The sequence below is a fragment of the Populus euphratica genome, unplaced genomic scaffold (assembly GCF_000495115.2).
Source record: "Populus euphratica unplaced genomic scaffold, PopEup_1.0 scaffold8.1, whole genome shotgun sequence".
Classification (NCBI taxonomy): domain Eukaryota; kingdom Viridiplantae; phylum Streptophyta; class Magnoliopsida; order Malpighiales; family Salicaceae; genus Populus; species Populus euphratica.
Window position 1 is genome coordinate 955,801 of NW_011499855.1, and position 24,874 is coordinate 980,674.

At 33.2% G+C, this 24,874-nt stretch overlaps 2 protein-coding genes and 1 pseudogene across 3 annotated transcripts; 1 reads left to right on the forward strand and 2 right to left on the reverse strand.

Moving 5' to 3' along the window:
* Positions 1 to 2,210: 2,210 nt before the first annotated feature.
* ADAP (ARIA-interacting double AP2 domain protein) lies at positions 2,211 to 6,186 on the reverse strand. 2 transcript variants are annotated; one of them, XM_011022260.1, is made up of 8 exons: positions 5,939 to 6,186; positions 5,770 to 5,852; positions 5,581 to 5,589; positions 5,279 to 5,367; positions 5,092 to 5,165; positions 4,960 to 5,010; positions 4,044 to 4,120; positions 2,211 to 3,005 (listed from the first exon to the last, which is right to left on the reverse strand). In XM_011022260.1, the coding sequence occupies exons 1-8, from the start codon at positions 6,076 to 6,078 to the stop codon at positions 2,473 to 2,475; spliced, it is 1,056 nt and encodes a 351-aa protein (XP_011020562.1). In that variant the 5' UTR covers positions 6,079 to 6,186; the 3' UTR covers positions 2,211 to 2,472. The 2 variants fall into 2 exon arrangements, with proteins under 2 accessions (XP_011020562.1, XP_011020563.1); XM_011022261.1 differs by lacking the exon at positions 5,581 to 5,589 and having other exon boundaries at positions 5,279 to 5,371; positions 5,765 to 5,852.
* Positions 6,187 to 13,868: 7,682 nt separating this feature from the next.
* Positions 13,869 to 17,122, reverse strand: LOC105123160 (protein ASPARTIC PROTEASE IN GUARD CELL 2-like; annotated as a pseudogene).
* A 2,370-nt stretch (positions 17,123 to 19,492) lies between these two features.
* Positions 19,493 to 24,834, forward strand: LOC105122893 (uncharacterized). The gene is made up of 6 exons (XM_011022262.1): positions 19,493 to 19,760; positions 19,910 to 20,131; positions 20,214 to 20,387; positions 20,523 to 20,629; positions 22,657 to 22,985; positions 23,908 to 24,834. The coding sequence occupies exons 1-6, from the start codon at positions 19,632 to 19,634 to the stop codon at positions 24,489 to 24,491; spliced, it is 1,545 nt and encodes a 514-aa protein (XP_011020564.1). The 5' UTR covers positions 19,493 to 19,631; the 3' UTR covers positions 24,492 to 24,834.
* Positions 24,835 to 24,874: the final 40 nt, after the last annotated feature.

Sequence of the window (24,874 nt, forward strand, 5' to 3'; positions counted from 1 at the left end):
TTTTAGTACTTTTAAGAGCTTCCAAATTACTTGGAAAAAATATCATTATATCATCAATATATTGAAGCAAGTTGAATAAACTTTTTATATTTTATGTTTATAGATTTCCTATCATCTCCTCTACAACAACAACTATCTATTTTTTTTCTTCCTTAATTCATTAAAGTGAATGTGGTTTGAGAAGTTATGGTTAGGGTCTGTTTAGTAATGTAAGGAAACATGGTTGAAACTATATTTTTTTTAATTATGATTTTTGAAAGTGTTTAATTAATTAATACATATATCACAGTTTCACGTGGATGTCATTAAAAACTCTCTTTAAATGTTGGTTATGAAAACAATTACAATTTATAATTTTTCATAAACATATTTTTTTCAAATTGAAACCACAAAACTATTACAATGCTATAAAAGCTTGTTGAGAACAATGGTAAAAGTTTTTTTTCAAAAAACATTTTATTTGAAAATATATTAAATTAATATTTTTTATTTTTAAAAATTTATTTTTAATATCAACATATCAAAATAATTTAAAAATATAAAAATAAAATACAAAACTCGTGTTAAAAAACATGACAAACACCCCCCGACCACACTTAAATCTGATTATTTTTTTTCCAATCCTACGTATTGCTTTCGGTGCCTAATACCTAATTGATTTAACCTGATCAAAAATCAAAAGTCAAAACTCCTCATAAAATCCTCCTTGAATTTCTTGCCAAGTATTTGACGGCATAGCCGCGAACCTATAATGCCCTAAGCGCAAGAGGCTGTAAGAGTCTCTCTTACTGTGAGCACACACGGATGATCATTTAAAGGCATTAAAAAGTTAGAGGGAAGATGGTTCTTTAAATTCAAACATTAACTTCCAGCGAACAAGGTGTCGCGTAGTACAAATTTTGTGGTCCATTATTCTTGGACCAATTTCTATCGTCTATTGGTCTGTCTTTTGAATCATTAAAATGTCATTTTCATGGATCTTACTGGCAACTTCCTACCGTCTAACCTCTAGTTAATTTCTGATTTGATTCAATCTAAGAATCATAAAGGAATATGAAGGGGCCATGTAAACAAAAAAAATTACTTTTAACCCTTCAATATCTGCTTACCACACTGTATTTCTCTGATAAATATACTATGCTTGATACTTGACAGAAAATGAGCTCATGCATGCCATAGATTATAGAATTTAAAAAATAAACTTAATTACTATAAGGTTAGATTTGAAACAACTATTTAAAAAAAATACATTTATAAAAATTTAAAAAAAAATTGATGGTGAAATGTGATATTCGGTTTTTAAAGGGGAAAAAGAACTAGAATCAAATCAACCCTAAAGAAAATTAATTTAGAAGGTAACGATATGCAATCAATCTTAAGTCATGGATATTAATTATATATGAAACCAAAGAGGTAATTTAACGATTTAAAACTTATTTATACCAATAGAAAGCTTTTGTTAAAGTTTTTTTATTCAATTAAGCAGCCCAACCTCCGCAGTCTCCATCTTAATTTATTTTTCCTCATCGCAAGACCATTATTGTTATTGCTTCTATACATTATATGTCACCACTTATGAAAAAGACCATGATGTGTCATTTTATGTACACGGTATCCTTTGCAATATGATCTCACCACATTAGTAATAAACTGAAAGCTAAGTATATGGCTATTACTATTTACAAGTTAGTTTTCACCTAACAAGAAAATTACCTAAACACTTTAAAAATCTGAGATTTTTTTCCATATCTGATCAAATAATAATAATAAACTGTTCATGAAAATTTAATTAAAATTAATTTTTTATTATTGAAATGTTTAAATAGATTATGAACATGATTTTATTACATTTATGATTACTATTTTAGCTTCCAATCACACAAAATATAAACATACTATTTTGATTTTTTTTTTGTTAATTTGCTTTAACAATCATAAAACATTTTTTAAAACAAAAACATTGTGCTGACTAGGATAGATAAAAGATATGTTTATAAGAAAATTTATTTTTATGGAAAAAATCAAAATAATTATATTTTTTGTATTTAACGACAATGCCAAAAAATTATCTGAATCTAAAAAAAAATTAAATTATGTTTAAAAAATTTTAGATCGCTTGTAGTGCAATGTAGGTATACAAACTAGTATAGTTATATGATCATAAGTAAATTAATATATTTTTCAATAGAAAAAAAAAAGAGTCCATACCATGCCAAAATTAGTTGTCTTATTATTTGAAATATTGATAATGAATATCTAACTTCGTCTATATCTACATGTAAATAAACAATAACAATTAACAAACTCTCTTCTTTCCAAAATTTAATTAAAGAAGAGAAGCATGTACCTAAAACAAAATCTGAATTGTACTCTTTAATTAATCTTACCCTTGTTCATCACCCTTACCTCCTATTCACAAATCCAAAGATATGTATATAATTGTAAGGATATATTTGCGCCAAAAACCACTTCCTACCCATCCAATTCGCAATGAAAAATCGGTGAAGCAAATGAATGTAGGTCTCCAAATATAATGTCATCACCATCTGTGTAGCTACTGGAGTCCTGGCAATCAAAGTAAGTTTGGATGTCATCTGGGAAGCTCCTACGAGGCGGATCGCGGTCGGATTCGGGTGGTGTCAAAGGGCAATCCGAAGCTGATGTTCTCTCCAACATTTCCTTGAACTTTGAGGACTGCAACAGAAGCCCTAATGCAGATGACGCCGAGCCACCAGCACCACAAGGCCTTGTTGTAGCCACTTCTGTGTCATTAACATTCGAACTTTGTTGATGTGACATGAAATCCAATTCAAGCTTTTGATCAAGGTTTTGTATAGGAATACTAGCATCGCCATTAGGGTTTTGTTGAGGATTATTAATATTATTTTGGTTATCGGGACGTAGCCATTTGACGTAGCGGCTTAGGTCAAAGTTTGTCACAGCATTTAGTCCACGGTACTCAATAGCTGCCATGTCATATGCTGTAGCTGCTTCTTCTTGAGTGGCTGAAAAGAGAACGTACGTAAGACGACTTTAGGTGTAGCTTGTCGTAAAAGGTAGACATGATCTGTAGAACAATTTAAATATACAAGCTAATTTTGGTACAATATGGATGGATATTGGAGATTTTAATTATGGATGAATATTTTGGTGAGGGAGCTTTGAAATTTAAATTGCCGACTCAAGTAGTTGGGGTTTGGTTCATCTATATCCCAACCAACAAGATCTGATTGCACCATAAAATCTACCTTTTAGACTTTATCCTAATATTTTGACTAATGCATGGTCATATTATTGATATGAAATCGAGTTCATTAATCTCTTAATTTGTTTGAAAGGGTTGTTTACACTATAGGTTAACCTTATTTACTTGGAATCATTGTGTGGATTATGAAGTAAAGTGACGTTGGGGCAATTGTAGCTCGACACATAAAGAACCAAGTGGGTTTGTGGGCATAAAAGTCAAGCACTAGAGTTAATTGTTTGAATGAAACTTGTTTGGTGTTTAAGTGAAAAGGAAATCAGGATTAAGAGAAGCTTGTTTATGCAACAGTACTTAACCTGTAAGTTTCCTATCTCATAGTTAGAAATTTGCAGGGTTTTTTCAATATGTTAAGTTTTTTTATGAATTTTCTAAGAAATACATTACATTATTGCTGGGAAATTTTATTGTATTCATGAAATAAATATAAATAGTTATTTAATTTGAAGATAGATATTTGAAATTCATCAAAGTGATAAAACTATTTTCACATAAGTTGAAAAATATTTTTTTATTTTCTTGGTTTATTATTTTTCACTTCTTCTTTTATCTATCTCTTTTTCGATTGTAAATATAAGTGTAATTATTTCCAAACATCATAAAATTTCTTACGTTAAACTTATATATGTATATGATTTCTAGCTTCTTTTATTTTTCCTTTTATAGAAACCTATGTGTAGTTGGCTATTAAAGATAGATAGTTGGAGAAATTAAGGAAGGTAATGCATATGCATAGACATTTCCTTAAGGATTATATACTTTAAAAGGGTGAAAAACTTACCATATGTTCCAAGGTAGAGGTACTTGTTGCCGAAAACTCTGCCAATTCGAGCTTCCCATCTTCCATTATGATGGTGTCTGCATGCCAAATATTTTAGATTGCTGAATATTAGAGTCATTATCACACAAAGCATAGAGATAACATCCACCACTTAGATTTTTGACTGGTAAATTGGGCTATTACATTGTTTAAGTTATTTTTACACTATTAAATTAAAACTCCCGGATTAGTGAAAATGTAACTAAATACTGTAAGTTCATCAGCATACGGTGTTCATCAAATATTTCAATTTTTGAAAAGTTGCATGATTGTCTAATTAATTCGTTTTATTTTCCTTTGGGGCCGGGTAAGGGTCTTAATTATCTAGTTAGTTGAGAACATCAAGCGTTAATTGCTATAAAAAGATACGAGATTAAACAATTAAGAAAAATTAAAACACCTAAATAATATCAAAGAAAGAAAAAACATAAAAATATTATCTAAAAAGAAAATAGAAAATTAGAGACAACTCTCATTGTTTAACCTATAATTAGAATAGAGACACATAATATTTATTTTACATAAATATTTAAACTACACACACACACACTGGCATCACTAAAAGGAAATCAGGTCATGCCGTGAAGAAGAATTCAAATAGAAGCCAACGAAAGCACAGATAAATCTAATTTGTGTGCAAGAATAAACATTTGGTATATACATACGCGAAGTGTTTTATTATTATTATTATTATTATTTTAATATGTAGATATTAAAAATAAAAATATATATTATTTTGATATATTTACAAATAAAAAATATTTTAGAACATAAATACTAAAATTTATTTTTCTATTCTAAAAAAAAATCAATTGAATATTTCTCACGACATAAATAAGAGAGAGAGAGAGAAGACAAAATGCAGTAAATATATTACCTGGCCACACCTCTATACTTGGACACACCGCGTGAAAACCCACTACTTTTTCTGTAAATTCCATCAATAGAAATGAGCATGGCATTAATAAGACATACCTTTATCTTTTTGTAAATGTTTCTTAATATTTACCTCCTCAGGGATCCAATATATTCTTCTTTTGAATTGCCCTCCATCTCTTTGAGCTCTTCTTCGTAAGTTGACAGCTGAAATCAATTAATCTCTTTAGATATAACAAGAAAAAAAAAAACTAAAATCAAGGCCATGAAAGAAAAGATTTAAGGAAGATGGATAATATTGAGCTGTCAAGATTATTTACAGGAAAATTGAGGATAGTATCTTGTCCCCAGTACTTTAATGCTGCCAAGTCATAGGCATGCCCAGCCGCTTCTTCGTCATCATAGGCCCCTAAGAAATTAAAACCATTATCACAAATGTAATTATTTCTACAGTTTGCTGGGGCGCATATATATCAAATTGAAGAAAACAGTTCGGATTTATGTGGAATTTTGAATAAGAAAATTGGTTTTTCCACCTTTAAGAAACAATGTTTAAGACATTTTAGGATATTATGGAATTATTATTCAATATATATAAAAGTTAAGCAAAGAGGGCATGTACCTAAATACACTGCAGACAGTTCAATTCCACCGGCATGGCACCATTGAAGTCAAAACCAAAAACAGTACCAAGTAAATGAAAATGTTAAATTAACAATTCAATGATGACAAAGACGATGAAAGATTTGGAGGCGATCGAAGATGGAAAACGACTAGAAGGAGGAAGAGTAGGAGAAAGAAGATGGATAACCTTGTCTTCCTTTCTTGTTCTGTGACTCATTCCAGCAGTTCTTATCCCACAAATGAGCCTCATAACGTCCGGTCCATCGATGCCTAAGGCAATCATGTACAGAAATGAATCCTGATCAGAATAAGAAATCAAATAGAAAAACTTCAAAAAGAAAAGAATGTGATTAAACCTTGTAACGCCTCTATAGATGGAGCTGCGTTGAGTCGGAGAGTCGCGAGGAACACTCTTTCTAGTCCGCTTCACCTTGGTTGTGGGATTAATGCTAGTGTTTGCAGAGTTCTTTAGGCTTTGCTTCGATGTTTTTCCCATCTAACTTCACCAATAGAAGTCCACAGACACACACACACACACACACGTAAAAAAAGTGTTGGGAGGCAGATTTTGAGAGAGGGAGAGGGAGAGAGAGAGAGAGAGAGGAGGGGGAGGATCGTGACTAGGTCATCCAATGAGAAGGGATTTTAAAAGAAATGAGAGAATAGATATAGGGAGTTTGTTTGATGGGATGGAAAAATAGAGAGAGAAGCCGGCTGGAGATGGTGTTTTTTGTGGCCGTCTATAAGCGGCTTTGTGTGCAGCCTCTTTCCCTCTTGTCTTCACTTCCGTGTACTTTGTGTTAGGTTCTTCAGCGTGTTATATGGGTGAAAGTATGATAGGACTTCAACCATTTTTGCTCCTTTGCCCTAATCGATTGAGGGTGTGTTTGGCTTGCTCATTTAACCTGTTTTTTATTAAAAAAAAATAAAAAAAAATATTTTAATACATTTCCAAATAAAAAAATATCTCAAAACAACCTTTATCATATTCTAAACATTACATAGGTAATTTTGCCGTAAAATACAAGTGGTGTGCTTGGCTTATTCAGCACACACTCGTAAACTAACTTGTACTGCTCCTTTTTTTCTACTCAATCATGGAAGTTTTTGGTTCTGCCATGGCATGGGTTGGTTGGATCCAATGGTGGGCTTTTGCTTTGATATGTCTTGGGTTGACATTTCTACTATTCTAATTTGGAGGCTAGCGTGAGGTTTTGGATTTATGGATCGTACTGCCTGATTGAATGTTGCCATGGCTTTTCTGTTTTTCAAAAGGATTAGTTTTCATGTCTTCTGGATCTAAATTTAAGTCCATGAATTGCCTTTTGAATTTTATATTTTTTTATTAAAAATAAAAAATAAACCAGTCTACGTTTATTTACGTAGAAGATATATGAAAACTAAATTATTCTTATAATAAAGTAGGAAACACCATGCTATTAACATTAAAAAAAAAAATCTTCAATAAAACGTCGAGGAACCATTCTGTCGAACAGTTTTTTTTCTTATGAATTTTTGTCAATTTTTTCTTTAGTAAAACTCTTTTTTTATAAAATATATTTTTTTATTTGAAACATGATTTTTTTTAATATAATTTAAAAGGCGAGTTTCAATAAAAAAACAAAAAACATTATGTCTGGATAATCCTTAAGGGAATTTATACAAAAACAAAGGAATAATTAATTTGAGAGATTTCAAATAAATAAATAAAGAAAAATATATTTTTTTCATATCATTCAATATTCATGAGATAATTGCTAAAATTACAGTTCAAAAACCTCTAATTTGTATTTGAAAAGTATGGTATCGTCATATGATTTTTAAAAATAGTATTGTAATTATTTTATTTCAAAATATTAAAAAAATGAAAATTAAATAAATAAAAAAGAAAAATTAGGGAAGGGCCGAAAGACCAATGCCTAAGGGTGTTTGGATTCAAAAGGATAGTACATGCATGTCTGATCTTGCAAGGCTAAGCTTGATGTCTAAGCTCTCTCTCCTTTTTTTTTTTTAAGAAGTAAAGGAGTAAATGATGCGTTGTTTATTTAGGCAGATAACGTGTCTTCCATTACAATAATTTCTCGTAATAATTTCTAATAACCTTTAGTGATAGAAAACCAGAGTTTGAATTATCGACTCATTTTCATTTAAAAACACAACAAAACAAGAAAAAATAGCATTTGGGGAACCTATATAGCCCAATTCCCAAAATTAGGACACTCTAATTGGTCTAGAAGTTAGAAATCAAATCAAGCATTTTGGATCTCAAAATTTTATTTATTTATTTTTTACATGATTTAAGGCTCAAACCAAACACATTGAAACCAAGATTAGTGCTTTTGTGTTTCATATGTGATTATACAAAGATTGTTTCTCTTTCCACTCTCAAATTCTAAGGACAAAACTTGATATAAAAAAGTTTGATTACTGAAAATACACCTTCAAGACTATAGGGATCAAAGAGTAAAAAGCATAAATTTTTTAATTAATGAATGGAAACATACATTGTACCTTTAATTTGGCATAGAGGTGTTTGGTGTTATGATTTAAAAAAAAAAAGTATTTAGATTATTTTGATATATTAATATCAAAAATATTTTAAAAAATATTATTTTATTATATTTTCAAATAAAAAACAATTTCTATCTTGTTTCTAAACGCTCCAATAATATAAATGCTGGACAGTTCTTTTTAATCTATATTCCATTTTTATTTATAGTTGAATTCCATAATAACAACTCGCAATTCAATGGTGGAAGAGAACCTTATAACGTTGCTTCCGAAAGAGGGAGAGCAGTTCAACACATAAAAGTACGATGACCAATGACCGATGTGGGAAGCTTGTCAAACTTGAGGGACTTAAAAAAAAACTCTTCACAGTGACATGAACAGTCATATTTGAAAGGCTGAACAGGATCAACGAAACAATTAAGCTTAAAATCTCATATTTATGCGGTATATATTTAATATTTTATGATGCTTTCTTGTGGTCACTGCAATGGCATAGTCGTAATTTTTTTCCCGGACTTTTTCTCATCTATTACAGAAAATTAACTTAAAATATTAAGTGCCCAGCTATAAATCAATTCATAAACCAAACAAGTGGGCTATATTAAATTCTGGGTGCTGATGCATGGGAAGGTGGTGGGTGCGGTGGAGCCTATGATGTAGCAAGTAGCAAGTTCTTATGAACTGGGAATTAGCTACAGACCATAGGCAAAGAAAACTATACCTAAAACAAAAATGGGAATCAGCACAAATCGCTGCGATGGAGCCTAGCGAGGAGAGCTTGCTATTCATTTTATATGTTGCTTGCCATTTTAGAGATAAGGACTCATGGCCACTGGCTAGTGATCTCAACTGTTATAACTGGTCAGTGAATTAATCAAGCATGTAACTTTGGTGTTGTTATTTTCGGCTTCTTTAATCTGGACAACAGAGAAAAACTAGATCGATTAATTTTAAATTCCAAAGCATAAAGGAGCATCAATTCATAACTAGCAACAAATAGGACTTTTGTTGATTGGCAATGGTAGAACTTTGGAGCAGACAATCCGAAGGTATAAAGTTTTGAGAGTAATTTGATGCCAAATTTCCTTACCGAGATCCTATTTTGTGAACAAGAAGAAGAAGAGGAGTTAAAGCAATACGGAGACCTTCAACACAAATCACTCCAGTTGACTAATACCTTTTAGTTAGGCCTTCTAGTTGATTTGCTCCAGCGAGTTTCCAAAAAAAAAAAAAACAGTTAATTCGATATTAATTTAGTTAATTTGATTGGTCAATCACTTATCTATCATCTCAATTAAAACTTAGTTTAATTTAAACAAAATTGCTTTAATTTTTTTATATAAATAAACAAAAAATATAGTTTTGATTAACTTGGATTAAACTTCTTAATAATAACCTGAGTTCAGTCTTGAGTCGGATAATGATTCAAGTTAAATTTAATAAAAATATTAAAAGATAAAAAAAAAAAGATTATAAGAATAAAAAAAAATAAAGAATAAAGAACTTAGGTGATTAAATGTTTTTGAGTTGTTTTGTAGTAGAATAGCAGTAATTAATGATATATGTGTACGAGGGCAATTAGATGCTGTAAATTTTTGGTGTACTATATTTGGCAGCGGGTGCCTAAATTCCAGGATGTAGCGTCTCCAACTGGAGAGGTGGAGACTGCCGACGAACAGTGCTTTTCGATGACCAAAACATTGCTGGAAAATCCAGATATTTAAGCGTTGTCGCGTCACATCATCACTCCTAGCTGGTCCCATCTTCAAAATAACACACTTGCCATTTTATATTTAAGTTTTTATATAAAAAATAAATTATATTTTGATGTTTAATAATATCATAAGAAAATAAATTAGAAAATATTTTTTAATAATCATTTATGCCATAAAAAATTTAAAAAATTATTTTTTTTTCAAGTTTATCTAGCATGTATAAAAGAGTAAATATAACTATTTTATCACTCACAAGAATATTACTATGTCTAAAAAAATGTAATGGTAAAAAAAAGAATTTATTGTATGTATAGTTTGATTTAAAAAATATAACTATATATAATACATATTTTAAATATATAGACATATAACTAATTTTTGGTGTTTGGAGAGCATTGAAAATATTATTTTTTTACCCTATGGCATCCTAGTTTTATTATACAGTTTATATTATTTAAAATATATGATTATTGTATAGTATAACATGTTTTGTATTTAAATGTATTTTCTATCAATACTATCTCAATTAAAGTCTTATATAAACTAACATATCAAATTAATGTACTTTTATATTGTATATTAACATATCCTAATATATTATTTCCTATATAAATATATTAGTAACTTATTATTTTTAAGTAATATTATATTTGAAAGTATTTTATTAATATAGCATTGTTTGTATAATAATAATAAAAAAGTATAATAATAATAAAAAGTAATGTACCATTTTAGTTTTTGAGTTTTCTGGAAGTGTTTTCCAAACTCTTAAACTAGAAAATATTTTTTTTACCATTTAAAGATAATGTTTTCTTTTAATTGGATAGTAAACTTTATCGATAAGTTTTTCAAAATATAGAAAGTGCTTTTCCACAATATAGTAAATTTTATTGATAAGTTTTCATTTAATCAGATAATAAATTTTAAAGATATTTATTTTTTATTTATTTTTTTATTAAGATAACCTAACCAAACACAATTCAAATAATTTCAAATTAAATGTATTTTGTAGTATTATGATTTGTCTCACAAATATAATTAAAGAATTTTTATTCATAAATATGCATGTATATAATAACTAGGTTAATTTTATTTGATTTAATCAAACTAAGTTTAAATAATAATTAAAAAAAATATTCAGGTATGAATTGAGATATTTTAAAATTTGATAGATCATGTCCCTTAAAATTAAATTATGAAATTAAAATAAACAATTCAGATATTGATATTGAAGTAATAAATAATTTGTTATAAAATTATCAAAAATGCTAAATTCAAATTAGAAATTATATTTTATTTTTAAAATCAAATAACTATCAAATATCAATAACATATTTGAACGCCTATCGACTCATCCATGCATGAATGAAATCCAATTCTAATAATTAACTTGAATTCAATAATTTTAGATTTAGAAGCATGATCTATATATTATTTTTTAATACTAATGAATGAACAATTTGTTTGATAATTCTATTCATAAATTTTGATATGCTTGAGGGATAAACAAACCCGTTTAAAATATATTGAAATTAGAGCTCAAGCGGGTTGAAATAAACCGATGGGTTTACACAAATTTTGATGCAAATGAAGCCCAAAGCCAATGGCCCAAAGAGAGGCAAGTTATTAGAGCACTCCTTATGAGCTTTTACTTTTATTGGTCCACGTACCAAATTAACATTTAGAAATTATATTATGTAATTTTAAGTATTTGGTTATTATATTAGGATAAAAAAGGTGAGAGAAGACATGTCTCATTATATTAACATACAAATTTAGGTTTTTTTATTTTATTTTAAAGCTGATAGATATATTTTATTTTATTTTAGTTTTGGTTTGTTATTTTTTATGGGTTTTTTAATTAAATTAACATTAAATTGTTTAATAATCCAAATAGACTCAAATATGTTTCTTTTATTTTTTTTATTATTGTTATATTTTTTTTATATTATTTAAATTAATATTTGAAGATAACTCAAAATTTTAATTATTTTACTCTAATATTTTTGTACATCAAAAAAAAAAAAATTGCTCGCCGAGCTCGGGTAATGAATCTCGTAGCAGCTAAAAATGCTGGAGGAGAGAAGGCACGCACGCTCTTTACAAAATGTTTTCTCGTGTCAAGATTAAAACACCACTCAATTCCAACACACAATACATTTTCACAACGGAGCAGTCACCCACCAACTTGCAGGCAAGCACCGTTCGAGAGATTCTCTCAACGTCTATTTGAAGGCCGAAAGACTGTCTAACCATTGACACCGCGTGCCATATTTAGCTAGATCCTACTTCCTTTATCTTTATTTTCTTGCTCGAGTAATTGCATGTCACAGGATTATCTGTGTGCTCTGAAATCAACTGTAACTCTGCATTTACCAATCTGCATCATTTCAAAACATTTTCAGCTTCTCTGTTTGTGAAGTGAGGAGCGTCTGCAGTATACCTCTATGTTTTGTCAATCGAAGTGATGAATATATTCAGACCCTGAAATTGAAAACTTCTGCAACAAATCTTGACTTTCTAATGTTTAAAAAGCTCCCAGCAATAGAAGAGACCGCGGAACCATTTGTATGCTAGAATTTTTCACACAATTATCTTTAGCACTTCACAATTCTATTACTGAATGTTCAGTTTGGTTTCTCAAGTTTATCTCTACATCATCACTCAATTTCGCTATGCTCGAAAGTTTCTATTTGCAACAGAGTGCAATTGTAACCACGCAACTCCTGTTATGTACATTGCATGCAGGACCTTGTTGGTTCCATATTCTCTGTTGGTGCAGTTGGCTCCCTCTATGGGGTCCTTATCTACCAATATTGGTTAAAAGACCATCCTTTTCGTGACTTGCTTTTCTGGTCTCAGTTGTTGTTTGATGCATTAGGATTGATAGATTTGATATCATTGCTGCGTCTGAACTTGAAAATTGGTTTACCTTGTTACTTTTTTGTTGCGATGGATGAAGACATTTCTATGATGATTGAACGCGTTAAATGGCAGCCTCCTCTTGTACCTAGTCCCAAGCTTTTCCCTGCTGGTACAGAGGACACTTTCTTTGCCTTGCTCATGTCAATAGACCATGTGGGTTTGCTTTCATCAACTTGGGTAGGAGGTCTCTTGCTCAAATCCTTGAAGGTTACACACACGGACACAATCTGACAATCTTTGGATGGCCATTTTGATCCGGAGCCTTATGAGAAGTGTTCCAGTTGGCCTTCTGTTTCTGATACCTGGAAGTGATCCGAACTTATCCATCCTTCCAGCGGAGATGTTAAAGACAAAAAAAGGTGATGATTCTCTTGAATCTGAATTCAATGAGATGGTCACTTAATCCAGCAACATAAAATGACCTCGGAGTCTGCTAGTTTCTGCTTGAGGACTTGTGGTTAAATTCTCAATTTTGGCTTGGAGGGAAGATTTTTATGTTACTTTCTTGGAATTACTGTTGATGCATCATCTTTAGAACACAAAGGCTTCTCCACTATAAATTTAAAAAAGGACGTAACTTTCTGCTGCAGGCTGTTAACAGAGTGTCCCGTGGAATGCCTCTTGTCAGAAGTCGCACCTCCTTCGCATTGCTTTCAATCTTTGACTGTCTGATATTTCTGTTGGACAACTTTTGAGAGATAAGATCAAGTCCATCCGCCCTTGGTGAGAATCTAGTTTCCATGAACACTGGAATCAATTTGAACAACAGACATTCTTCTCGGACATTATTGAACCAAATCAACAATCAAACACTTCGCAGGTCCCTTTAGTGTTTTCTTTTGTTTTCCTGTGTAGATTACAAATTATTATACATAAGCATCATTCCAAAGCCTTACTGATAATGTTCTGAAATATGTGGCTTGCAACCTGACTAGAATGAATTAAAGTGATTTTGCTCATAATCTTCTTCATCATATTTATGTTTGCTCAAATGCTCATGCTCTCTCTCTCTCTCTCTCCTTTTATGGTACCACAATTGAAAGAAATAAATTTCCCATCAAGTATTTTAGCCCCTGAAAATTGTGAAATATCAAAAAAATCTTCATCGTTTAATCATCTTTAGATACACAGAGCATGTAAGAGTATGAAATTATATAACCACATTCTGCATCCTTTCTTAAATTCAAACAGATCTTACATCATGAAAATTATACAGAAGATATCTTTGCCGTGTTGGGACTGCACTGTGGAAACACTCAAGAAATTGGAAATGGCATTTACACATTCTATACCTTTCCCCCATGGAAAATTAAAGATATTTATATGTGATATGAACTTAGAAAAACTACTGCTTGATGATTTCTTTTCCAACAAGAACAGTGGGCATTGCATCAAATAATTATACATGCAGAGTCACACACCTGATCTTTATTCTTCCAAATCATCGACCTATTAGAAACTGCAAGCTTCTCCAGCAAATCCCAACATGGATCCCTTGGTGTTATATATAACCCTCTGGTTTTTCTGCTGATAATTCCCAATTATGCCAACTTCATCTTCATACGGGAGACTTGCAATAGCCATGCAGACCTGAGACGCATCAGTCTTGACAGAATAGAAAACCCCGGTTACATCCACATTGAGCTCAGCACCTCCCTCGAAGTGCATTTTTATGTCTGGAATATTAGCTTCTTGATATCCACTAAGGTTGAAGCAACTATCCAAAATCATAAAAGATGGTGCAGAAGGATAACCTGAAAATTGTTTCACAAACTCAGCCTTTAATGCCCGGTAAATTGAAGGAGGAAGTCTTGAAATAACCGTCCCAGAATCAATTATCATTCCGTCTTTACCGAAACTTGGTGCTCGTACTTCTAACCCACCAACAGTAATGCCAGTTAGGTTGAGAAAATAGAAGGGTAGCAGTGGATTGTGAATCATTCTGGTGTATGAAATAGGAGTTGAGTTTTGTAAACCGAGGAATTTCCACCCATGACTAATGAACCTGAAGCCTCAGCTTCTGTTGTAGGCAAACAATAGGAGAAAACTCCTCCAAACATCGGTGAATTTTGAGAAATCAAAGAGAGATTACTCCTTCCCAATCCCACAAGACCTGAAGCTCCACCAAAGAGACCTTGATTTTTCCTACCACAGCCAAATAAGAAGTTGCTGACCGTAATGTTTCCGAAATTAAGATGCTCCATGCCCACCTCACCGCTTGTGTAGGACCCATCACCATAGTTACAACATAGTTACAAGTCGGAGGGTTACTCCCACAAACTCCTGAATTTCCAGTTGCAAGCTGTAGGGATCGACACGTTGATGAATTGCATAGAACTGTTCTGTATGAAGTAGATTTTGCAGGGTTGAAAACAGGGTCTTGATTATATATAACATCGATTGCAAGGTTGACATTGAACCCAACTCAAGTCACTTCCTGTGTCCACAATCACTGTCATTTTTCGACCACCTAATTCCACTGTAACTATGTAGTTTAGTGACTGAAGTCTTATACCAGAAGTTGATGGGATTTGAGTATCGACTGAATCATCAATATTTCCAGATAAAATGATGTTTTCAATTCTAGATTGAAGCGATCGAAGTTGAAAGTTACCCATGATCAAGTGTTTCTGAAGCTTCTTATTCCTGTCTAAGATCTTTCCTGAGCAAGAATCTTTGTGCTTCATTTCCAATATCACTGCACCATTCTCCCACCCTTCAAATTCCAAACAGAATGAGCATTAGTCCATATTAGAGCACTGTAGTTGTATTCTAGAAATTAAACACTAGTGTAACTTTACCTACAAGCAGAGAAATAATTAATTACTAACGAAGATTGTATATGGATGCAGTAGGCTCTCGAAAAAGAAAATATTGTATAACATTGATCTCCACTGATCCAAAATAGCTGGCTTCAAGGGAAAAAAATGTAAGAAATTTTGCAAATATTTTAATAGTACATAGACAATCCTACAACGGTGTGCTTTATACGAAGAAAAAGAAAGTAAAGCCAAGATAAGGTTTTGTAACGATGAGTGTTCCCCATAAAGCATGAAATAAGTTCTAGATAGTGATGGCATAAAGGAACGTAAGTAGTAGAGTACAGATCATCCCGAAAGCGGAGAACAGATAGATAAATTAAGAAGCTAACTAAGCCCTTCCCTTTTCACTTCGCTATACTCGATCCCTTGATTTTTGGGAGAGGAAACTTGAACTCCATTATCCAAAATGGTGAGGAGAAAAACAAGAAGAGAAAGATGGATGAGTTTTGAAGGAAAAATTTGAAGGAAAAGGAGGTCTTTCCTGCACCATTTCGATGATACTAACGTGGGGAGATAAGAAATAAAGAGTCGCCAAGAACACAAAAGGAACAAAGAAAGAATCTTGGCAATGAGCACTACTGTACTTGTATCTGAATGTGTGCGAGAGAGAGGGAGGGAGGAAGAGGAGTGGGAGATTCTTAAGAGTTGGAGTTTGGCAAGAGAACAAGAGAGAAACGGCTGGCTGAAGGACCCTACCGGTGCATGAGATGTTATTGTAGATTCACATGCACGTTGTTGGCGACCAAGAAAAGAGTCTTGGGTTCGAGTCCTGGCGTGCATTTCTGTCACCCCCGTGATGTTTTATATACCTACTGGGTTTGCAGGGTATTTAGTGGGCCGTGGGGGATTAGTCATAATACGCGTAAGTTGGCCCAGACACCCATATAAATAAAAAAAAGAAAAGAAAAGGGTTTGTGGGCTACTGTGTTTGTAGCTAGTAGCGGACATGGTGGGATGCGAAGAGGTTGTGATATTTACAATGATTTGATTAGTTTGCTGAGCGTTCATACAGAACCAACCGTCGTTACTTAAAAGAATATTTAGAATGTCTGGCTGAAGGACCAACCGTCGTTACTTAAAAGAATATTTAGAATGATTGTTTTATAAAGTGTTTTTTTATTTAAAAATATATTCTTAAAAGAATATTTAGAATGATTGTTTTATAAAGTGTTTTTTTATTTAAAAATATATTAAAATAATATTTTTTTCAAAATTTACTCAACATCCGTTTTGAACGCAATAAGATAATGTGTGTTTAATTATTGTCCCTTTCGATAGTGCTCGGCCTTCTGCATCAATCAATCATATCTATGCACATAGCATTAGATTCTTGTGTTGTGCCGCCAAGTAATAAAATAACAATCAACTTGATCTTCTGAGCGAGCCTTAATTATTAGATTAATCATTCCTTCGTTGCTTTCCCCTTCAAACAACGTTATTACATGCTAGGGGGGAAACCTTGGACTCGAGGACCTAGTCCGATGCATAGTTCGAACTCGTCCTTGTTAGAAGGGTTTACAATGCCGATGATTTGAGCGAGCATCAAGGCAATGCCTGCACCTTTCATGATCATTGAATCTGATTAAATTGCTAGCTCGGCACAACTATTAATTAATTATAACGGAACTCCATAAAATTAAAGGAGGAGAATTCTTACATCTGATCTTGAATCATCGGCATGGAGTCATCTTTATGGGTTGTGCGACCATTAATGACTTGTAGCTACACTTCTTCTCTGGGTCGGTCCTTCAATGGTCTGGTCATCACATCACCATGCACATGTTACTCTTCTGACTTATCTCCTTCAAGTGCCAGGCCAGGCCAGCGGCGGCCTCCACAGCTTATGTGCCCTGTTTTGTATTGTCGAATAAAATATTTTATATTTCAGTAATTGGAATCCTTCCACCTTGGTGATCTGAGCATTTTATCTCATCCAAAAAGGCAGACACATGCAGTGATTGTAATCACAAACCTTTTGATGATGGAAATGTTTATAATATAGCAACTAATACAACTAGATAATATTTAATAATCATTTGCACGACATGATGTTACAAGTAATCTAACAATTCTAGATGGAGTGAGAAGTCGATGTATGGCTACGAACTATGAACTTAGCTTGTTTAAAGTAGAATACTTGGAATGGACGTAGTCTTTCTTCCTTGCATCACCCTGTCAATAATAAATCCGCCACTTATAATTAAATCATATTAATTATAACAAAATGACTTTTATTTTTATGTATGTTACAATCAAGCTTACCAGTGTTATATATTATTCTAAGATTTTAAATGCAACATGAAGATGGAAGACGACTGAACAGGTGACACCACCCTGATTCAGTAGGTAATCTGATTGATTTATTTTTTTTTGAGATTTTTCTCAAACATTTTCATTTGAAGCTTTTAAAAAATTTAAACATTATTATTTTGATTAACTTGTGTTAATTCAAATTAACTATTTTTACCTATAACTCAAGCTTTGGACCTAATCATCAACTGATGGAGTATTGTAAATATAATTAATCATTTTAAAGGTATGTTTGTCTAGGATGTGATGTCATGTTTTTTTTTTTAAATTAATTTTTTATGTTTTTTAATTGTTTTGATAGGTTGATGTCAAAAATAAATTTTAAAAAATATAAAAAATATTATTTAAGTATATTTTTAAACAAAAAATATTTTAAAAAATAATCATTACTATACTATTAAACCATATATAAACCGGCTAGATTAGATTAATATAATTAGTGTCAAACAATACTTTTGTTATTTAATTAAGAGATGCTTCAACTGCTTAATTAACACAACACGACGGATGAAAAGATACCATACAAATATACGAATTAATTTCATACCATACATTCCATATTCATTTATATTAATTCATCTTAATTTTATATACTCACTTAATTAAAGATAGAAGTCACATTAAGTTCATACCTATTAATCATTTAAGACATGATGGCTGCTTTGAAATATGCAAGTTGTTGTTTAATAAAAATTAATTATTTAAAAATCACTTTCTTATAAATGCATCATGACTTTTTCTACTTAAAAAAAAACCCACCACCTCATCGTTTCAGCAACAGTAAAATCTTTTATGTTAAAAAAATCATAGGAAGAGTTTGAATTATATTTTGTGCTCAGACAAATTCATGAGAAATATAAAATCAAATAATTTAATTCATAGATTTTAATTTGATAATGGAAAGAAGAAAGGAGGAGTCAACAAAGGTGGCAAATCCAACTTGGATATTCTTATCCACAACGCATCCCTCTCATTTTCATATAAAGAAAATATACTTACGTGTCCTCCAACTCCACCAGATTCTTCCACGTTTCACCCCCACCCAATCACATCCCTTCCTCTTCCAGGATGACTCGCAAAACGACAAGAGGTACTCAAGCTGAAGGTTCATGAACCGGGTCCCACTCTCTATCCGAAAACCAGAAAATGCTGCGCACGTGTTTGTCACGCGATGGAGACACCACCGCATGACGCCATCTCCACCCTCCTATACGATCCTAATGACTTAACCACCCTCAGCGGACACAGATGATTATAGTTATTAAACTAGGCATAGCTCTACAAATTATTTTTAACTTGATTCGAAACTTGGATTTTATTTTAAATTATTTTTAAATTAATCTTGATAAATCCAAATAATCTGATAGGTTAAATTATGATTCGGTCGACTTGACATCATCATCGCCCCTCCCTTGAAGGGTATAGTGGTCAACTCACAAGTCATCTGGTTTCCATTTAATTAAATATGAGCCGTTGACAGCCGTGAGGTAACCCATCAGTTCAGTAATGTGAAATCTAAACCGGGTCATACCGGTGGGGACTCCCATGCCCATCCTCTCATTTAAAGGGTATAGTGGTCAACTCACAAGTTTCCTGGTTCCCATTTGTTTGAATATAAGCCAGAAGACGAAAGAATGCTGTTGTTTCGGCTGAGAGTTGTGGAGAAATAAAAGAGAGAGCTCTTGATAATTGAGACTGCTAGTTGAAGGAGGATTCTGAGTTAGAACCGAGTTAACTCACTAGGATAAAATAAAGGTTGGTTTCAGATGGTTCAGTTAATGAGTTCTTTAGGCGAAAAAACAGCAGTTGTGAAGCTGGAAGCAGCTGAGGATTCTTTAGAGGATCAACTCAGCCCACTTTTTAAACGTTCAAAGCTTGACCACCCTTCTTCACAGGTTCCCTTTCTTTTCTGTCCTTTCTTCACCTTCTCAGTAACCATACAGAACTATATTTCGTGTCCTTTCTTTCCGAGTCTTTGTTTGAGTTTCTGTTGTTCGATTTAAATATGGGGTTTTGATTTCTTGATTCATTTATCTGATGGCAGGTGATGAACCCAGATGGTGTAGCTTTCAATCCACTTGGAGAGCCAAGCCCGATTGGTTTGACACTGAAAAAGAGCCCATCTTTTCTGGATTTGATTCAAATGAAGTTATCTCAACAAAACACTAGTCATACTATGTTGTCAAAGAAGCCTGGTTCCGTTGCAGCCGATAAGCTTAAAGCTTCAAACTTTCCTGCTTCATTTCTGAAAATAGGGAATTGGGAGGTATGCCATTTGATTTATTTTTTACTTTTATTTGAGTAATTAGTGTTTTTGAATTCTGATTTTTTTCTTCCTGTTGACTTAGTATAAGTCAAGGTATGAAGGGGATTTGGTGGCAAAGTGTTACTTTGCTAAGCATAAACTTGTTTGGGAAGTGCTTGATGGTGGGCTTAAGAATAAGATTGAAATTCAGTGGTCGGATATTGTGGCAATCAAGGCAAATTTTCCTGATGATGGGCCTGAAACCTTGGATGTAGTGGTATTTTACTTTCTTTCTCTTGATTACAATCATATACCTGTATAATACATGTCCCTCTTTATTGTCTCTGACGCGCGCGCGCATTTAATCTTAATAATGATAGTGGTGATGGAGGGTTGTATGTGTTTGGTGCAGCTGGCTAGACAGCCCCTTTTCTTTAGAGAGACAAATCCACAACCTAGGAAGCATACTTTGTGGCAGGCAACATCAGATTTTACTGGTGGACAAGCAAGCATACACAGGTACTGATACAATGTTTAAACTTCTATTAATTTGAGGGGAACTTATACATGTTATTGCCTCGCTGTTGAAATATCTGGCGATCACAATATTGGTGACTTTTATTATACCATCAAGTGTCTGATATTCATTTCCCTTTTATCTTTCATCGAAAAACATGAGCTTATAAAATTGAACAAGCTGGTTGAAGACAGGAAGGGAAGCATGGTGGAAATAAATCTCTTTCATAAAATATATTACTCTTAGAGAGAGGAAGTCTTATGGACTTGGACTTGAATAGAATACTTGAGCACATAAATTTATACAAGTCTAGGATAATTTAAGAGACTTAGAAAGATAAACATATCTTTAATAATTATAATGCACCTAGGAGAATTAAAAAACACTTTGACTTTAAAATTAATTCCACACTCCCCCTTAATTTTGAAAGTCTCAAAACTCTTAAAATTTGGAATGTGTTGGAGGATCGATCATCTTGCCATGGTTGCTGCACCTTTCTCATTTCTTTCTATCATAGACATCCCGCTTTGTCACACTGTTAAACTGCAATACATTTAGAACTGTATGCACCCTTTCGACTTCCCTTCCTGTCTTCGAATTGTACTCACACACCATGACACTTGTTTGAGTCCTTTTGTAGAATTCAAAACCAATTTCTCTTGCAGCAATCACAAATGCTGCTTCACTTCATTTGAAATCTTCATGTTTCTTTCATCCACATCAGGTATGGCAGTGTGATAGATTGCCAACAAGCGGAATAATTTTCAATGGTGTGAGCTTGGGGTCACAAACCCAGTTCCCATCCATAATCCTTTCATCTTTAAAATCAAAGCCTTTAATGAGCGGTTTTGTAGTGTGTAAGAATCCTTGCTCTGGTCCCAACCATTCACACTTTCACCTTCTCTCATAGCCATTCCCCCCTCAGGGGACAAAGTCTTCTCCCTAGCCTTCTCAGCCTTTGATTTGTGTGTGTTTTCCATTATAACTCTCTCTTTAGCAACTTTGGTGTTGATTTGAAAAAGAAAAACAACAAATTATTGAGTTGTTGCTGTAGAGCTCACATGAAGAATTTGTTACTGCTGAACTTATGTACTTGCTTAAACATGGCTCATCTAAGCTAATTTTCTTGTCTAATTGCTGCCGCCACATTCTTCATCATGGTTCCTGGCCAAATAACTTTCTTTTTAAAGAAGAGCTCTCTCTTCTTTTCATCATGTATGATTCTTATTGTATCCAACCAACTCTTGTGCAAGAAGTTGTTAACTTGCCTCTCTTGGCTTCTTCTATCATTCTCTTGACGCCAGATCCCAATTCTCTTGTTGGGCTTTATCATCTTGCACCTTCATTTTTTCTACATTTTAGCAATCTTATGGGAGATGCTGCAAACAGGCCTGCAAATGATTAGGTTTGAATATGAGTTGAGTTTGTTTCTATGTTTTAGCAATCTTATGGGAGATGCTTCAAATTTTCATCATTTTACTGAATAGAAAAGGATGAGCTGATCTTGGTCCAGGCTATTGGAAATATTGCATTATGTTAGGTTATCAGGTCTGAAGTATTGATGAGTGCAACTAGTAAATTGGATTTATCTGTTATATTTTGGATGGTTTTTTAGTATTTTAAGATGATCTGAAGTCCAATTAGATGACATTGCATCTTGTCTATGAGATCAGTGGGTTTGTACAATTTTCCATCGAACCTCTGTTATGTACTCTCCCGTGTTGGTTAAGGTAGACTCTTATTCCTGTCTGATGTGGACAGATCACCCTTCTTGTTCAAGGTTTCTGATTTTCTGTAATTATTACAAGTGGTCTTTCCCTCTGTACACTACATGGCTATGCCTTGACCATGAAGCGCCCCTTTCTTACTGCCATATTGGCTAGATTTCAACAAGAGCTTTATTACATCATTGCTGAGAAGTTCATTTTGTTCATGATGTATAGAAGATGCTATTAACAATTGATTCCTTCAGTTTTTGCTCTTTTATTTTATTTGAACTGCAATGCTGATTTTCTTACTTCTTACGCAGGCAGCATTTTCTACATTGCCAGCAAGGCTTCATGGGAAAGCATTTTGAAAAGCTTATTCAATGTGATCCTCGTCTAAACTTTCTTAGTCAACAGCAAGAAATTATATTAGAATCTCCATACTTTGAGGAAAGAGTTTCTTCATTCAGTGACTTGCATGAATCTGGCAAAGGGCTTGATTCTGAAGTTGAGGACAAGACCAATGTTTTTTCTCTGCGGGAAGCAGGACAACCATCTGGAGTTCTTTTATCTTCTTTGAATAATGAATGTCAAGGCTTCCTGTGTCAAACTCCTGAAAATATCTCCCATGAAACCTCTTCAACTAGCTTCGGTAAGATTATAATCCTAAAACTGAATATATTGATGAAAATGATGATATGAAGTTATGGTAAAAACATGCCTGCATATTATATCTACACCCTCTGCCATTGTCATCTTGGATAATTAACCTCATATTTTTATGAGGTCTGAGCTGCACTATGCTCGTAACTGTTCTTAATGTTGAAAACCCTTTTCTTTACCTATATTTTTTTTTTAGAAGCAATCAGACATATCTGATCTACTGTAATATATCTTCTTCTTTTTTACAATAAATGGTGGATTGCAATCGCCTATATGTCTGTTGCAGTTAATATTAACAGAGACCGCTAACTGATTCCCTTATGGAGGTGTATTGATAATCATGAGGGACCTGAGTTACCTCAGTCAATAGTTCAGAATGCGGACTAGTTGGGAATGAACTCTGTGATTACATGAAGCCATTGCTGAAAAACTCCGAAGAAACTGGAAAAGGGCTTTTGCTATATGGCTGCTAAAATTAGTAACTTGTGGGTATAACTATATATGATCTAGCTTTTACAGAGACTTGGAGTCATTTATATGTCAAACTAAAATGAATTCTCCACAAAAACTGTGGTCTCTGGATATGAAATGGAGAACTCCTTTGGCAGTAAGGGAACTGCATACAGTGTCGTATTAGCACAGGCATGTAAGCTCCCGAGTTGAATTTTTTTGTTAAGCCTAGTGCACATTAAGCGTCTTCAACATTTTCAAGAACCATCTGTTAGTCTTGCTTGACTGCTTATGTCAAATCCTTCTTTTCTTATAGCTGTAATACCTTCATGGTTACCATTTTTAAGGTCCATATCTGGAATGGTGATTTGAAATTTGTTCATTCTCTTGTGAATTTATTTGCATGTTTTAATTTCTTACCTTGCCTTCTGTAATTATTTTCATCCCTCTCGTATTTCTAGGAATGGAGACCCATGTATTTGAAGAAATCCGGAGCAACAGAACAGGGGAACAGAAGTTGCCTAGCAACTGGGATCAAATTAAAGTGCCTGGACTTCATCCATCCATGTCAATGAGCGATCTTGTGAACCATATTGGACATTGCATTTCAGAACAGATGACCTCTGGCAACTCTATCCTCTGTGGTGGTGACATAAAGAGCAGTGACATTCTGGATGAAATTACCCAATACTTGCTTGGAGACTCTCAAGTTACATCAGCCTCGGATGAGCAATCCCTCATGACAAGGGTCAATTCTCTTTGCTGCCTACTGCAGAAGGATCCTGGAACAGCCCGGGACTTGCACGGGAAACATCATGACAATCTAGATATGGATCATGGTGGGAGAGTAGACGAAACTAATTCAGTTACTGCATCAGAATGTCAAAGCAATCTTGCCGAGGATTTTCCTGCACCTGAGGGAGAAGCTAGCAACGTTACCTGCTGCAAGCAGGCACCAGCCATGACGAGGAAGGACTCAGTTGGAGAACTGATGCTTAATCTTCCAAGGATTGCCTCTTTACCACATTTTTTATTCAATGTATAGGAAGATTGTGGTAATCAAGCAGTATAGGGATATAATTTACCTCTTTCAACTTGTACATCAGTTTGGGGGTTCAGAGATGGATGTTGATGAAGAATCCTCCCATGTTCATATGGGGTTGCTGGTGACCATAGTGTTTGAACTGTAGTGTTTTCTTTGTACGACCTTTTGCAATCCTAACGGTTATATAAAGCTAGGTGTTATTAGTTTCTAGTGGATCACAGCCTTGTGTAACCCAAACAGTTGACGTGGAATGTGGTGTTGCAGTGTTAAACAGCAAATCATTTTCTATGAACCTCGCCCATAACAAGGGCTTCATCCTTAAAAGAAGATCGAAATTTTTTGGCACGTCTTTCTGATGTTTCGAAGAAATATATCTGACTCCT

Excerpts from the sequence above, each read along its gene's own strand:
- ADAP (XM_011022260.1), bottom strand. The coding sequence starts at position 6,078 with ATGGGAAAAACATCGAAGCAAAGCCTAAAGAACTCTGCAAACACTAGC. Across the intron at positions 5,853-5,938 it reads ATCTATAGAGGCGTTACAAG|GCATCGATGGACCGGACGTT; the intron begins GTTTAATCACAT and ends TGATTGCCTTAG. Across the intron at positions 5,011-5,091 it reads TATATTGGATCCCTGAGGAG|AAAAAGTAGTGGGTTTTCAC; the intron begins GTAAATATTAAG and ends TGGAATTTACAG.
- LOC105122893 (XM_011022262.1), top strand. The coding sequence starts at position 19,632 with ATGGTTCAGTTAATGAGTTCTTTAGGCGAAAAAACAGCAGTTGTGAAG. Across the intron at positions 19,761-19,909 it reads TTGACCACCCTTCTTCACAG|GTGATGAACCCAGATGGTGT; the intron begins GTTCCCTTTCTT and ends ATCTGATGGCAG. Across the intron at positions 20,630-22,656 it reads GGACAAGCAAGCATACACAG|GCAGCATTTTCTACATTGCC; the intron begins GTACTGATACAA and ends CTTCTTACGCAG.